General features: G+C 43.5%; 2 protein-coding genes across 2 annotated transcripts; one reads left to right on the top strand and one right to left on the bottom strand.

Moving 5' to 3' along the window:
• Window positions 1-3,088: 3,088 nt before the first annotated feature.
• GLRG_01039 (uncharacterized protein) lies at window positions 3,089-3,357 on the bottom strand (the record flags this gene model as incomplete). The annotated part of the gene is made up of 2 exons (XM_008091724.1): window positions 3,089-3,133; window positions 3,196-3,357. The coding sequence occupies 2 exons, from the start codon at window positions 3,355-3,357 to the stop codon at window positions 3,089-3,091; spliced, it is 207 nt and encodes a 68-aa protein (XP_008089915.1).
• An 8,880-nt stretch (window positions 3,358-12,237) lies between these two features.
• Window positions 12,238-15,388, top strand: GLRG_01038 (uncharacterized protein; the record flags this gene model as incomplete). The annotated part of the gene is made up of 4 exons (XM_008091723.1): window positions 12,238-12,246; window positions 12,333-12,446; window positions 12,515-13,449; window positions 13,504-15,388. 4 exons carry the CDS (start codon window positions 12,238-12,240, stop codon window positions 15,386-15,388), a joined length of 2,943 nt encoding a protein of 980 aa, XP_008089914.1.
• Window positions 15,389-15,850: the final 462 nt, after the last annotated feature.

Below are 15,850 nucleotides of genomic sequence, written 5' to 3'. Positions count from 1 at the left end.
TTTGTTTTGATTATCAGATAGATCTGGTCTCTATACTGATCCTGCGTTGATGTCAGGTAATGTATCGGACGCTAACAGTCGTGGCAACCAAGAAATAAGAATTCCTAAGGCGAAAGCTATCACATACCTGAGGAACGATGCGCAGAAATTCAAAACATGCGGCGGTGTTTGAGCAACTGGCGTTGGATCAACTGAGGTGAAGAAAGGCGAGAGATCAGCTTGTGAGATAACAAATGACCAGATGAGAGATGTGTTGAGAGACCTCCCTTTATATGCCCGAATGTACATGTAGTGAGGCGAAACGGAAACAGAAAATGGATTGCTGCCATCAAAACTCGCCCCGGATTAGCCTTTTGGGTTGCGGATCTATTCTCGGCATCCAGCCGGGGCATCCCGTCGTCGGAAGTCCCACCCCCAACCCCGCTCGTGCTGTGCTTCTCGGCGCCGTGGACAGCATCTGATGTTCGGCGCCACACCTCGCAATTGTTTTCCCACCCCTTTCCAGCCATGAAGCATTTGTGTTGGACTAGGTATGAAGAGTGAAACAAAGTCAAACTTTACGTCCGATGATGGCAACGCGGCCATCCCAACGCCCCGGGGGTGGGAGGCGCACATTCCTTAGCCCGGCGCACTTGATGTTGGTAGGTAGGTCGGCTAGATTCTGTCCTAAAAAAGTCTCTTGTCGGAGCAGAGTTATTTGCAGGCAGAGAGGGGGTTTCTTGCGGGGCAAAATGCATCGCCACGAAGGCCGGAAAGCAAGAGCGGTTGTGAAGCAGACATCTGCCGCCTCTAGGGCATCCGAAAAAAGTGAGGCGCAAGTGCCGGACATAATACGCCGCACGCATTTCGAAGTATCCAGGTTCATGCCCACTAATGATACTTGGAATGGATTCATCTGGATCCTGCCAGGGAACAACTGTAGTTTGCCAATTTTCTCAGCCTTGAAAATCGGTGCCGCTGGGGCCCGTTGTTCGCCTTGATTATCAAGCGACCAAGGCCACATTCGGGATACTCTGCCGTCGAGCCGATTAGGTAAACGACCTCTAATAGTTTGCCGGTTTAAGCTCGGTGTTTCAACTTCTGTTTGGTGTCCTCCCAGCTGTGAAGTAAGGTTCGTCTAATCTGGCGTGGCGAGGGTCGAAACTACCTAGGCCGGTTCCAGACGAATCACGCGCACAGCCCGTAGATGGCTACCGGGATTACCAGTCCATTTCCGCTCAATGAGTGGAAGACATGGCCATTTTTCTACTGTTCGATGCAGTTGACCAGACATACGTAGTAAGTAGGTAACATCGCTACTCCTGCTCATCGTCGAATATACGGTTATCCCTGTATCTGGTGACGACTACAGCCGCACCAAGAGGGTGCGGATACGCGAGATGAGATGAGAATGACTGCATACAAGATTCAATGGTCAGATGAGGATGTGAGCGATAAGAGCGCTGCTGCGCGTAGCGCCTTATCGAAGGCTGCCGTGTGAATATGTCGATTCGATCCTGTCAAGATATTGCGTAATGATGATTAGCCAGGATACACCCGACTGTACCGTTGGGTCGTCACATTGTGGTTTATACCGTCAGTTTCGACTATAATATAGTGCGTGGCGTGCGGGGTCTTGTACATTAGAAAGCTTCACTGATATTCCTTGTCGGCGGTTGACTGGCCAGAACAACCAGAGTTCAATAGTGCAGGTCCGTTATACCCGTGGAGCATGTTGAACAAAAGGAATATGCAGGAAGAAACCGCGCGAGAGCCTCGTAAAAAGCCCTCCAGCTTGCTTACATCGTGATACTCTGAAGTTTGCAGCGACTCAGTCGCTATAGGGTGCAGATATTGCGCCGATGCTGACCGTATATGATGGCTCAGGTTGACCAGGACGAACGATACCCACCCACACGAAGTCTAAGTGGAGGCAGAGCCACCTCGCCACTGCATCTCGTTATCGGCATGCGCATATCATCCACTACAAGTTGTACCTGGTCGACGACTTGCCTGAGTGGTATGCGAACGTCATGCTGATTTGTTGACTGTTGGCGCTAATGTCGGTAGAAGTGTTATGGAGTATTACACCCTTCTCAAGGTTTCAAACCACATTCCCCGCTTCATAGCCAGCGACATCGCCTAGCGACATCATACGATCGAGTCCATTATAGACCTGGATGCGGTGGTATATACGCCGTCCTTGGTTGCTTGGCACTCCGTCTCACCGTCGAATCGGCCTCTGTGATCCCCATTCGAAACTTGGTTCTGACCCTAAAATGCATCACCAAATCACGCAGCATAGCCACTGCGATGAATCACGAGCTCATCTTTGCTCGTGGGTGATGCATGTTTGAGCAGCGGATGGGAGCTGGGAGAGGGTTCGTTTCCGCCTGCGCCACATGGCATTCGCATGAACTGCCGGGACATTTACTGTTTATCCTTTCTTTAGTACAGAAAATTACCTTTGGTAGCCTTAAAGCGCCTGGATTGGAACAGCCACTTGATCATTGGCTGTTGGCCTTTGGCATATTCCCGCGGCTATAAGTCCCGCTTAAGGTTGACTGCAGACGCCAATAGCCCGATTGCCGAGGATCTACGGATAGACACCCACAGATTTATTTATGGATAGTAAGTCGCTGGTCCAAGCTACCTTCAGTTATTAGCGAGCTTGTCGTAAGTATGACCGCCCTTGACCCTTGGGGGCGTGCTCGTCCCTTCGCGGCTCGGGAGGGAAGAGTGGGGAGCACAATGGCCTCAATGGACCCAGGACGACCGGAGTGACTTCAACGGTACAGAACTCAGATCGCGATCCAGGTGTAGCAAGAGTTTAATGTTCAGCCAAAGTATGAACCGGGCCATGCGCTCAACGGCTTCAGCCATGCGGGTAAACCTTATCAAGACGCGTAAGAACGACTTGCCCCTTGCTTTGAAAGCATACGCTGCCAAGGATGTGCCATCCTGTTTCGTTTCTTCCAAAAGATGCCCGTTAAGGATATGCCATCCTGATTTGACTTTACTTCGTAACCCTTTTGTTTACGACGTACACCTCCCGAAGTTTTTGACCACACCTTTCCCACGCATTGATAGTTGGCACGAGACAGGCCGATTAGCCGCGAGACCAAGTATCGTACTTCGTGCGTTTACCCCACTCCTTTGGGCAAAACAGATGGCAAACACACGAGGCTGGGTGGTGCATGATCCATAAGAACCTACTGGTTTCGGTGATTGGCCTTTAACATCTTCGTTAGGACCCCATCCTGGAAACGGCTTGATACGCACAGTCCACGAAGACACCAATAGACGCGATGTAATGCTCTGAGTTGAAACAGAGTCGTCAAGCGAGTCGTACACTTCGCTCGGCGTTTCCTCAGGCATGATGCCAAGTCCATGACAGTCCGTGGCTAACCGTCAATTCTGGTCGTCAATATTACGTATGCCCAGATGAGTACGAATGCCTACGCGGTCTGTTGCCAGACTCTGAGATTTCAGGCGTTGTCGTACGATGGAAAAGAAAAGTCAAAAGGAATCCGATGGGATCGATCAAAACGTGAAATTAGACTTGGCCTTCAGATGGCATGTGGGATTAAGAGGTGAAATTTACGACCACAAATGCCCAAAAGGTGAAAAGTGACGAAAGAAATACAGGTATTTCGTGACGATTCTTGGCTTCTAAGTTCTGATGCCTGGTGGTCTGGTTGTTGGCCTTTCGTGCTCTGGGCCCTTCCCATAGCCGAGGGCACCTTTTAAACATTTCCAGCGAAACGGGCCACGGACTCACCATGGTTCAACAACATCAGATATGTCATCCCAAGAGTGCTAGAAATGGCCTGCGAGATTATTTCTAAGGTTCTCGTGAGTTGTGCGCGGCAAGGCCATGGTTAGGTTAGCTACCCGTCCACCCAACAACGCATGAACGATGGGCCACTGCTTCTCAAATGCATTCAAAAGGCATTAAGTCGTGATAGATGTTTCAATTTATCGTTTTTTGTTTTCGAACAATCAAGTTTCTCTCTAACGAGACCAAAGCTTCTGCGGTGTCTAAAGCCTATGCCCACTATCATTCGAACGAGCTCTGGGCCAACCCGTGAAGCTCGCAAGATATCAAAGCAAGTTCTTGCGAGAGCGTAATGCAGTATCGAACCTAGACAGCTAGACAGAAACTCGATGTTCTAAACCATCTACCTAACCCAAAAAGCATATCTTCTTCTTTCTTAAGGGGATTGCCGTACTCGTCTATAGACCCCGCGATCGCGTAAGATGAGCCCATTGTCGTGTATCATCTCTTCTTCAGATGCAATTCAATGTTGGCTTTCGGTACCTCTCCCAAGACGGATGCTTCAGTTCCGCGGCTGTAAGGATAATTAAGCATTCGGGGTCAAAAAAGATGTTGCCAAGGTTGGCGTCAGTTTGATACCCCAAAGTCGTGCGCAAAGAGCCCTGCATTTTGACTTTACCGACGATGGCACGGCGGGACGGCTCGTCCGAGTTGGCGTCCAACCGAGCCATCAGGCCTAAGCACTCCTGTGAACCGAGAGAGGCTGTAAAGAGCTTTAAAGAGACCGTTCAAGAGACCTTGAATGAGACGCACTCCCACACTGTACGCATAGAGGAAGAAATACCAATGCCTGAATATCCTTAAAACGTATGTGAATTCCAGGTGGAGTCTTGTGCTGGGCAATCTCATAGACTGGTAGGTTCAATGGTACAAGTTTTTCGAATTTTGGCTTCCAGTTATATGGTTATTCGTATACAATGTGCCATGCCAGCCAGAAAATGCTATGTGTCTTGATGAGTGACGTAGTCTTTGTTGATGTATCAGTATGACTGGTTTCGTCGTTTGAACACCGCGTTTTGCGAAATGCCTCGGCGACCTCCAATGCTTAAGCGCTTAGAGCCAACATATGTATTAGCTGCACTCTGGGGCCTTAGAAATGATACGAATTATCCACGAGCTTGAGATTGACAAGCTTATATAAAGCCTGCAAGGCGATGATGTCTCTTCTTCTCAGCATCACGCTGGTTGATGCAGATCGAGTCGATCCAGAAATAGCAGCCGCCTATGCTCCCGGGATGACTCAAGTATGCTGGCAAAGAGCCTGAAATTGGTTCTCCGTAACCAAGGTCCGCTGGCTGCCACGGGTGATTGTTTTCACGGCGTTGGCGTGGCCCCAAGTACATGGTATAGGTTGGTGGGTGGGAGCCCTTCGGATGGCCTACGTCGTTAACTTGCAACTAACAACGGAAGCTTCGCATGGTCGAACGTTGTTGACAAGCCTGATTTCATCTTCTGGGTCAGATAGGGCCATGGACCTCAACAATGCAGAATGCGATTTTCTTTTCCTTTTTTTCTTTTTCTTTTCTTTTGGAAAATCAACGCCTTGAGAGGTGAAATTGAACAAGTTGGAAGCCTGATCTGGCTATGGCATCAACAGGAAACAAGAACTAGAAGGAATAGCGACGAAGCGGCGTGAATTTTTGGACATGGAGTTGATACTTCTCTTATGGACCCACATATGAATGTGCCTGTCACCCAAGAACTATGCCAATGTCAAACTAATATGCCTTGCCCTTGGCTTTTTCCAGTCTAGTCCTCCTGTGTAACGCACTTCTCGGCAGGATGGAGATTTCCCGTAAACCATACACGAAAGTCCACAGTATCGCATTGCGTCTTATGTCCTCGGCGAGGGAACCAATCTGTCGTATTCCTGAAAGTAGGCGAAGGTTTTGCGATGCCGGGCGTCGCCAGAGCTATCGGCGATAGAGATATTATCTCCGACAAACCACCACCGCCTCGTGGTGGTTATCCTGCCTTTCAACCAGGCAACCCACGATAGTTGTTGCTTTTCCTTAGGAATTAAACACCTTTTTACGCTTAGTAACGCGCTCTTTTCTAACTTATCTTGTGGGAGCACAAGAGCAACGAAGTGAGGCACATAAATAGTGATATTGCCGATCTGTAGTGGTGTGTGGTGGTGAGGAGGAAAATCCTCCTCTTGAGGCTATAGGCAGAGGCTAGATGAAGGTAAGGGGCCCAGGAGGTCACGTGACCTCCCAGCACACAGGCCCCCTCACAACACTCCCCCTTAGGCTCTGCTAACTTAATGAATATTATACATAGGGGCAAAATAACAGCCTAATCTTAAATCCTCTAAATCTAAGGAGTTTTTAAAGTATTTAATAACTTTAGTAATACGCTAGTAATTATCCTATTAGTCTAGTAATAATTAATCTATACGCTAAAGTCTACGTAATATTAATCTGCTAATATATATCCTCTATAATAGCCTATATAGCTCTTTAATCTAACCTATCTACTATACCTAGTAACTATATAAAGTCTTTATGTTTATTTAGTGCTAGTAGCTTAGTAAGCCTATTAGTAGCTATTTTAGTACCCTTAATAAGTTAGAGGGTAATATTCTTTTAGGTATAGACCTCTTATATTATTTATTTATATTAGATATTAATACTTTAGGTATATACCTTATTAAGGGGATTTATAATATTAACTATTATATTAGTACTATTAGTAAAAAGGATAGTTAGTATATCTATTAGTTAGCTAAAGAGCTACTTAGTATAGTAGTAAATCTACTTTATAGTAATAATAGTAGGTATAAGGTTAATAAACTTTACTTTTATAAAGCTTAAAGTAATAAAGGTCTACTTCTTTAACTTCTAGGTAATTAGTAATCCTATAAAGTAGATAATATATCTACCTATAGAAACCTATAATAGGTAATTATTAGTAAAAAAAGTATTTACTATTATATAAAGGCTAACGTTAGTAGAGGGGTTAAGTCTACTAAATAAGATACTATAATAGGTAGTGCCTTTAAGATAGTAAAAAAGATACTTAATAGCAGCTAGATAGGCAGATAATAGGCTAGTATTAGCCTAAAAAAGCTTACTAACTATAAAAGTAATATCTAGGCATATACTAGTAGCTAACTAGTTAAGGCAGCTAGTCTGCTTAATATAGGTTTATTAGTTAGGTTTAGAACACTTATCTTTTACTTATATAGTAAGTAACTTATAGTTAGTAAGTAATAAAGTCTTAATAGGTTAAAGATTACTATATCTAAAGTAATAAAGTATACTATTAGTATACTTATATTAGTTAATAAAGATCTTACTAGTAGTAAAGCGCTAGATCTAGAAGCTAAGAAACTAAGAAGCCTTACTAAGGTCCTTTAATAAGCAGACCTTAGTAAGTATATTACGTACCTTTTTAGTAGTCTCCTTATTAGTAGCAGCTACTATATTATTATTAATATATATTAAGGTGTAGGTATTAAGCTCCTTATTAATAAAAAGGTAAATTTCTCTCTTAACTAGGTAGAAGCTAATTTTCTCTATTTTACTCTTAATAAGTGTAAACTACTATAGTAGTGCCTTATAAAGGCTATAAAAAGCCTTATAGAGTAACTATACCTTATTATTATTAATAGTATAACTAGTAGGTTAATAGATATAGACGTAAGTGCTATTAAGTATAAAGGTAGTAAGAAAGGTAGTATTAAAGTTATGTATTTTATATACTAGTCTATATAAGGTAATAATAGTAAAAAAGAGGTGTATAGTAGTAGTAGTAGCTATAGTAGTATATACCTCTTATAAAGACTATTTACTTTACTTATAGTTACTATAAACTACCTATTAGGCCTTATATCTAATAATCTTATTTTTTATATTAGTTTTAATATTAAATACCTACTTACTAAGAAGAATCTTTATATTAAAAAGAGGATTAATAAGGGTATAAACCTCCTTATTAGTAAATTATTAGATCTTAGTATTATAAGCCTACTTCTAGTGTTACTAGTGTAGGCTTTCTTTAGCCTTCTTAATAGTAAATAAAATATTATATCTAGGTAGTAGTATATATAATAAGGTAGTAGCAGTAAGTGCGCTAATAAAGTAATAATAGGCGTTATTATAAACCTAAATATTTATAGTAAAATAAGCCTTTTTGTTATACTTTTAGATACTAGCAGTATTATAGTAGTAGCCTAGTAGCTTTATAGTGCTAGTATAGCGTAGTTAGCCCCCTTTAGTAACTAAAGTAGTAGTAGCCTTAGTAATAAGGTCTAGCTAATCTTCCTCTATAATAGGGGCTAGAAAGTTAGCCTCCTGTTACTTTATATTATAAAACTTATCTTTAGTAGTATCTATATTATTAGTCTGTTAAGTAAGGTGTATAGTAGAAATAGGTTACTATTAATAATTTTCTAGAGAAAAAGTTATATAGTAGCTATTATTAATACGCTTACTATCTAACTTACTACTATTAGATTAATTAATTTACTAGTTATAAGACTTTTTAGTAATAAGTTAATATAAGTTAGAGATATAGGCTAAATACTAAGTTATTAGATTAGGCTTATTAAATAGCATATTATAGTTAGTATCTACTAAGATAGTAACTTTATTAATAGGGTAAAGAATAGTCTTTTTAGGCCTTTTATAAAAACAAACGTTATAATAGTAAATAACTTACTTCTTACTTAGGATATAGATATAGTAGATATAGCTATATAAAGAGCTATATCTAATAAGGTAACCCTTTATTATATATAGCTTTATCTTTATAGAACGTAAGGGGCGCTTACTACCCTTTTTATATATATATACTATATAGCTAAAAGTATAAAGGTGTTTAATATAAGGTAGCTTATAATTAGTAATAAGGTTAAGCTTATAGGTAATAATCTTATAGGGGCTTATCTTACCTTTAGTAGATTAAGGCAAAAGGTTAAGGATTTACACTATAGTATTAAGGGTATAATCCTAAAGCTCCTCTAGTAGGCTGTTATTAATTAGTAATATATAGGTAGCCTTTATAAGTATATAACTAGCTTACTTAATTAATCTATTTATTAATAAGGTATATATAATTATAAGGTTAAGCCTTATGCCTGTAAAGTAGGGATTATAAAGCACCTTCTTTAGCTTAGGCGCGTTATTAAAAACCTAGCTCTTAATAGTAAGGCTAGTTATATTAGTAAAAGTAGTATTAAAATTCTTAATAGTATTAAGTATAACCTTATAGTAATAAGCTTATAAGAGTTAAAGCTAATAATAGCTACTATAATAGTTAAGAAAATAAAAGGTATATCTTATACTAGTTTTTAATAGCAGTTTAACCTTAATAAAGTTAAGATAAATCTCTTTACTTACTAAGGTAAGAGGCAGTAAAGTGTTATAGCTAATAAGCTTTATAGATTTAGCTAAGTAGTAGGCTTTATAGTAAAAAGTATTAATCTTAGCCTAAGTAAATTATATACCTACTTAACAGCAGGCCTTAATAACTTATAATAAATAGGCGTAAATAAGTTAACAGTGTATTATCTTAAAGGTTAGTTAGCACTTACCTCTAACTACTAATAAAGTAAAGGCAGTTACTATAAGTATAGTTAGCCTATCTATAACATAAAGTATATAGACGTTAGAAATCTATTTAATAGTAGCTAATTAGGCCTTAGATTTAGTATTAATAATACTAGTAGTTATATAGTTATACTTAATACCTACCTTATAAAGTTTACTAGGGCTAAGAAGGTTAGCTAGGCTATAAAGGCTGTACTTAATATCTTTAATAGTCTAGTTAATTATCTAAGATAAATTAGCTAGATCTTAAGTTTAAAAGAAGATAGTACTAGATCCCTCTAGAAACACTTACTCTCTATTTATAGCAGTAAAAAAAAGAAGGTTATTATAAATAGTATATAATATAAAAAGTTAAAGTAAGTTAAAAATAAGGCTTAAGTAGCCTAAATCTAGTATAATATTAAATAAGGTAATAGCTTTATTACTTATAGTAGTAAAGATAGCCTTACTTAGTTATATTATAAGGCTAGTAATTAAGGAGCTACCTAGTGCGCCTAAGGCACCTTTTATAAAAACTAATATAAAGGAATTAGGTGTAGTAAAGGCAGTAGCCTCCTTATAATCCTTATTATAAATATACTTAGCTATATAGGTAAGTAGATTCTTATAAAACGTATAGTTAGTAGGAATAAGCTCTAGATAAGCAGTCTAACACTTTATAGTAATATAACCCTTCTTATAATAAGGGTAAATATTACAGCCTAACTTCTTAGTAAAAGTAGCGCCTTAGCTATTAGTGCTAGAGGTAGTAGTAATTACAGCCTTATAGTAAGTAATAAGGCCTATCTTTTACTCCTTATCCTAAGTAAGTATATAGATAGTCTTAATAACTATAGCCTACTTAGGCTTCTTATTATTATTAGTATAGTGCTTATATATATTAGGTAGATACGTCTTAAAATAATTAAGTAAGAAGATAGCCTAATAGTAGTTAGAGTTTTTACTATAGAGGCTAGTAATACAGGCGTATAAATACTATACGTGTTTAAGGGCATTATAAAGAGTCTTATAATCTTAGGTACTACCTTTAGAGAATTTATTAATAAGGGCTCTAACTATATCTTTAAATACCTTAGGAATATATTTCTTAAGTGCCTTTATTAAGGTGTAGGGATTACTATTATCTTACTATCCTATATTAAGAAGCTTATTAATTAGTATATTATATAATAAAATAAAAAGGTTATATATAACGTTATAATTAGCTTCTTATAAGGTAAAAGCTATAATATCTTTAGCTAGTTAAGGGATATTATAGTTAATATACTTTTTAACTTTATTAGTATAAAAAGTAGTGCTAATAAGTATAATCTATAAGGACTAGTTTAACTTCCCTTTAAGCTTAGGGATAGTTAATAAAACTATTTAGTAATTACTACTATTAGCTATAATAATAGTAATATAAGTAAGTTACTTTAGACTATAGTTAGCCTAACTATATATTAATCTTTATATATTTCTTTTACTATAGTAAAAGGCATATCTAAAACGTTATATAATTTACTACTATTTAATAGACGCCTAAAGTAATAAATTAAGGTAGTTAATAGGTAAGGGTATCCCTATAGTAATTAGCAAAAGATCCTTAACTTAGGCTGTAGTAAAAACAGTAAGTAAAGTTAAGTAACTACTATAACAATTAGTAGATAATTATAAATTAATAAAGATAGGTAGAGGTAACTAATTAATTTATAAGAAAAATTAATATAGGCCTAGGCTCTATAACCTATAGGAGCATAAGAGTAATAAAGTAAGGCAAATAGTATTATAGTAATCTATAGTAGTGTGTGTAGTAAGAAGGAAAATCCTCCTCTCAAGGCTATAGGCAGAGGCTAGATAAAGGTAAGGGGCCTAGGAGGTCACGTGACCTCCCAGCACACAGGCCCCCTCATAACAAGAACAGTCCAACAATCCTCACATTATTGACGGATATTGTGTGGAAAAGCGAGCTGTATTTACACGGCGGTCCGTGGTAGGATCTCTTAGGTCCACAGGAGGATAAGACGAGAGTAGCAAAACACAGTACGGTTATTAAGTCTGGTGGTCACCACGTCTGACGTGATGAAGTGAGGCAAAGCAGCTGATTTTCAACGTGGCCCCGCCATTGCTTTTTGGCAGATCGACTAGGATATAACATGACGCATGTCTGCATAATCGATCGGTTGCGTATCAGTTACTGTTTGACATGTATCGCTAGACTGAGTCTCTGCGTTCTTAGGATACAGTAAGTGAAGCTATTGTGAGGTAGGTGTGTGGCGGTGAACAAGCAATAAGATGAATACGTATCTGTACAGGCATGCACAACAGCACGTGAGACACGTAGGGCTCCAGCCACATAAGTGATGAGGTAATCTGTCATTGCCGCCACATTCTGGATCCACAAAAGTCCGTGCACCGGCCCTACCTCTCGCCGGTGCGCCATGCAACGTTGGCAGGTAGTGCACAGTACGGATAGTATATCCGCATATTGGGTACCTAAGTACGTACCTTCTTGAGCTACCCGCACCGCCTATGGAAGGCAGATACGGATACCTATGGGAGGTAGAAGGGTAGCTGCATGGTGGGTACGTACCGAATAGGGCGGCAGCAACAGCAGCAGCAGCAGCAGCAATTATTACGTGGGAGCAGCACGCGGGTCGAGGAGTCTCGGAATGTCATTTCGCGACGCTTGACTGACACTTGACACTTTATGCACCGAAACTCGCCTGCATTGTTCCGTTTGCCCCCTATACAACCTATCCTCGGCCATTGGGTTCAACCGACAAACTATCCTCCCACCGAATCACGCTCATCTCCAAGCTTGAATGCGTGAATAACCTCTTCTATCCGTCCGACGCTGCTGGAGATGCCTTCGGCGCCATCACCATGGACTTTGTAACGCTCCTCCCCAGATCCCAAACATTCCACCCCCCCATGCCCATTGGGAGGAATTCATTGCTGATGACGATGCATGGGGTTAGTGGTCGCGCCTCCTAGCCGGCACTTCGCTGTCTCCCTCGGCCCATCGCAAAGAAGAAGCAAAGAATCCCACGAAACGTCTGCACCGCTTCGACAAGGAGTATAACCGCATCTTGGTAAGAAGCCGGCTTCCCTCGTGTACTCCTTCCTGCTCGGCTGATGATGAAATAATCTCTTCCTCCAGCAAATCTGGCGATCCTCATCCAACCTAGCCAGCGATGTCGATGCCGCCGAGAACCTCGAGCTCCGCCTCCAGGAGCTCACAAACATCATCACCGACGAGTCCCGACGACCTCTCCCCCACCCCTGCATCCAGTATGCCGCCAAGAAACAAGTCTACGTGCCCATTGGCAAGATCGCGACGACGTCCTACAACGAGTGGATCATCAAGGAGGCCGTGCTGTTCTTTGCAACCCTGCTCGAGACGGAAGAAGAAGCATTCGTCGAGAATACCACCTTCTCCGCCAGCCTGACGAACCTCCTTGTGCGCATCACCGGCGTCAACAGTGTTCGTCTCGGGTCCGATACAGAGGCCAAGGTCGTCGAGCTGGCTTTTAACATCACCACCAAGATCCGCCTCAACCGGGACATCCTGCACGCCTGGTTCAGGACCCATCATGATGGCAACCCCCAGGGTCGCCCACAGGGTACCCACGACGCTTTCGCTGGCCGAACTCAGAGGCAGGATTTCCCCCTCTTCTACATCCTGATGGACTACATCCACCACGAGGGTAAGGTCGGAGATTTCGCTAGGACAGGTCTGCTGTACATCATCGAGTCGGCATCGAGCGACGAGTCCCTTGAGCAGTGGATCGTTGAGAGCGACCTTTCCACCTTGATGGCAACCGGTCTGGGGGCCCTCTACAGCCAGCTGAGCCGCAAGCTTGTCATTGACTATCCCACCAACGACCTCCCCCCCGTCCTCGCCTTGTCCGACTACCAACATCCGATCTCTACCTTTGAGATCATCAGCTCATGCTCCCCCGACTTTCAACTACATCTCGAAACCTTCCTGTCCCACCTTCTCTTCTGGCAGGATGTATTGGACCACTGCAAGTCGGTCGAGGTCAAGCAGACGCTGCTGGAACACTTCCAGGTCATATTCCTGCAGCAACTCTTGTAGGAACACCCTGCCAGTGACGTGACCGGTTCCCATGCTGACCAAGTGCCCAGATACCCATCCCTGCTGGAGTCGTCCGATATTGACGGCGGCTCGTCCGTCGCTGTCTTGACCTATCTTCGTCGCATCCTCGAGTCCCTCGACCACCCTGACATGATTAATCTGATCCTCCACTATCTCCTCGGCTTGCCGGAACACACTTCCCTCGACATGACTGGCTCCCGTGCCTCCGTCAGTGCAGCTCGTAAACGCAAGTCGCTGGATCTTGCAACGATGCTGGCTCAGACCAAGTCTGACATCACCGCAACCCCTCTCCTTTTCAATTTGGTCGACCTTGTCCAAGCCTGTTTGCGCTCCCACAACCAGCAGACCATTCGTGTGACGCTCCAGCTGGTTTCGGCCATCCTTAGGAGGCACCACCGGTATGCAGTCAGCACCCTTCTACGCACCGAAGCCGTGCTCGGAGACAAGATGCACAGAACAGTTGGTGCTCACGAACAGGAGGTGGACTTCATCATGAGCCTGGCAGGGTCCATTGGTGGGCAGGACAATTTTGACGAGGTCTACGATAACATCTTGAAAGACACCATGTCCCGCCTCGAGAGCCATCCCTGCTCGTTGAAGCTCGTTGCACCCAAGATATCCACCAACAACCATGACTTACCCGCCGTCCCTGATACACTCCCTGGGGCGCCGCGCGACGTGCATGAGCATACGCTCCGCCCGGACGACCCGTTGCTCAATTCGGTGCTGGATCTTCTTGAGACGTTCTTCATTAATCCGGTCGACACCAACCTGTCACTCACCGAGGCCATACTAGACCTGGCCATCTGCGGTTACGTGACGCCGGAGGGCTGGTTGATGCGTAACCCACATAAATACACCTTTGAGGAGCGGCCACCAAGTCCGATGTCCCCCGACGCCTCGGCCACATCATTCAGGCCTCCAACGGATCCCGATTCTACGACATCGGCCGAACAGAAGACTCTGGAGTCTCTGGATGCTTGTCGCCGACGTCCGATATGGACACAGTCATCACTGCCTCGCATACTCGTCGTCCTTCAGAGGCTGTGTAGCCAGGTAGCGAGGTATCGTGAGACGATTCCTCGCTTCGAAGATTTGCTCCAAGGGCGGAGGGAGGCGTTCCAAACGGCAGATAACCCGCGGCCACCGCCGCCGCCGTTGCCAGCACGCAAGGTCACCCCGCAAAGACGCAGCTCAGCGCACACGCCGGAACGCTCTAGTCTAGACGAATCAACACGCAGTGGCTCTCCGGCGCGTCCATCAGGTCTGGAACGGTTTGCCCAACGCTTGGTGTCGGAATTGAGTACACCCAGTCGAGGAGTAAGTCCCAGGGGAAGGGAGAACAGCCAAGGGACCAGCACAGCAAGCCCAGGCCAGAGCAATATGTCAGGCGGATACGGATTTGCCACGCCGACATCTCGGCCTTTACCACCTCAAAAAGACACGCCTGGTAGCCACGACACTCGTGGCCGAAGTGTCACAGATGAAGCTGGCTCATTGCATACTCCCAGAGATCCTGTCGCCAGCCAAGCCGCCGCATTCGCAGCCATAGATCAGAGCATTCTCGCCCGGAGGGTCGGGCTCCCCGAAAAGGTCGAGCCGATCCCGCTGGACCTCGGGAGAAAGAAACCGACCTTGCACATGCCGCCACCAAGAGACGAGGAGCCTGCAGAAGACCAGCAGGAGAACGTGGGGCCAGAATCAGAGCAGCAGACGGATAACGCTGAGGCGGAACCGATCAGTGACGATACCGTGGAGGTCAATACTCCAAAGCGAGAAGATGTGAAAGAGGGGCGGAAAGCGTCGGTGTCCCATGTCATCACGAACGTGATTGTGCTCCAGTCCTTTTTATTTGAGCTCGCAGCCCTGTTCCAGGCGCGCGCCACGGTTTTCAACGAGGTTCGATATGCGTGAGTTTACTGGATGCAAAGCAGACATAGACTAGGAACCGTGAAGGGAAGGGACCCCACTACGCATGTATATCAAAGCATAGGTAGCTATTCATGGCCTTATCTAGTGCCCTTGGCGTCTGCCGGTTTTCAATGCTCGTCACGAGACTTGGCGTGAGACAGATTCTCTGGCTCGTCTGCGGAAACAAGCAAACCACCTTCTCCGCCTTTGCCTCTTTAATATTTATAGAAATACTCTTGATTTGATATTACCGAGCAATGTGAGGTGTTCAGTAGAATGGTGAGACGACTAACATGCGATGCTTGATTGGGTTATCGAGATGAAAAGGGCCTAGGGACTCAAATACAAGTTGCCGAGTGGCCGTGGACCCGCCGAGAGGGGGACAGGCTTGGATTGATGGTCGACGTGCTTTACTGCATTGGTATGGATCCGGGATGTTGAGCACCCCTGGCCGCATTGGTGGGG

Source organism: Colletotrichum graminicola, assembly GCF_000149035.1.
Source record: "Colletotrichum graminicola M1.001 genomic scaffold supercont1.3, whole genome shotgun sequence".
In the NCBI taxonomy this organism is placed as follows: Eukaryota; Fungi; Ascomycota; class Sordariomycetes; order Glomerellales; family Glomerellaceae; genus Colletotrichum; species Colletotrichum graminicola.
This window is presented reverse-complemented; position numbering and strand designations above follow the sequence as displayed.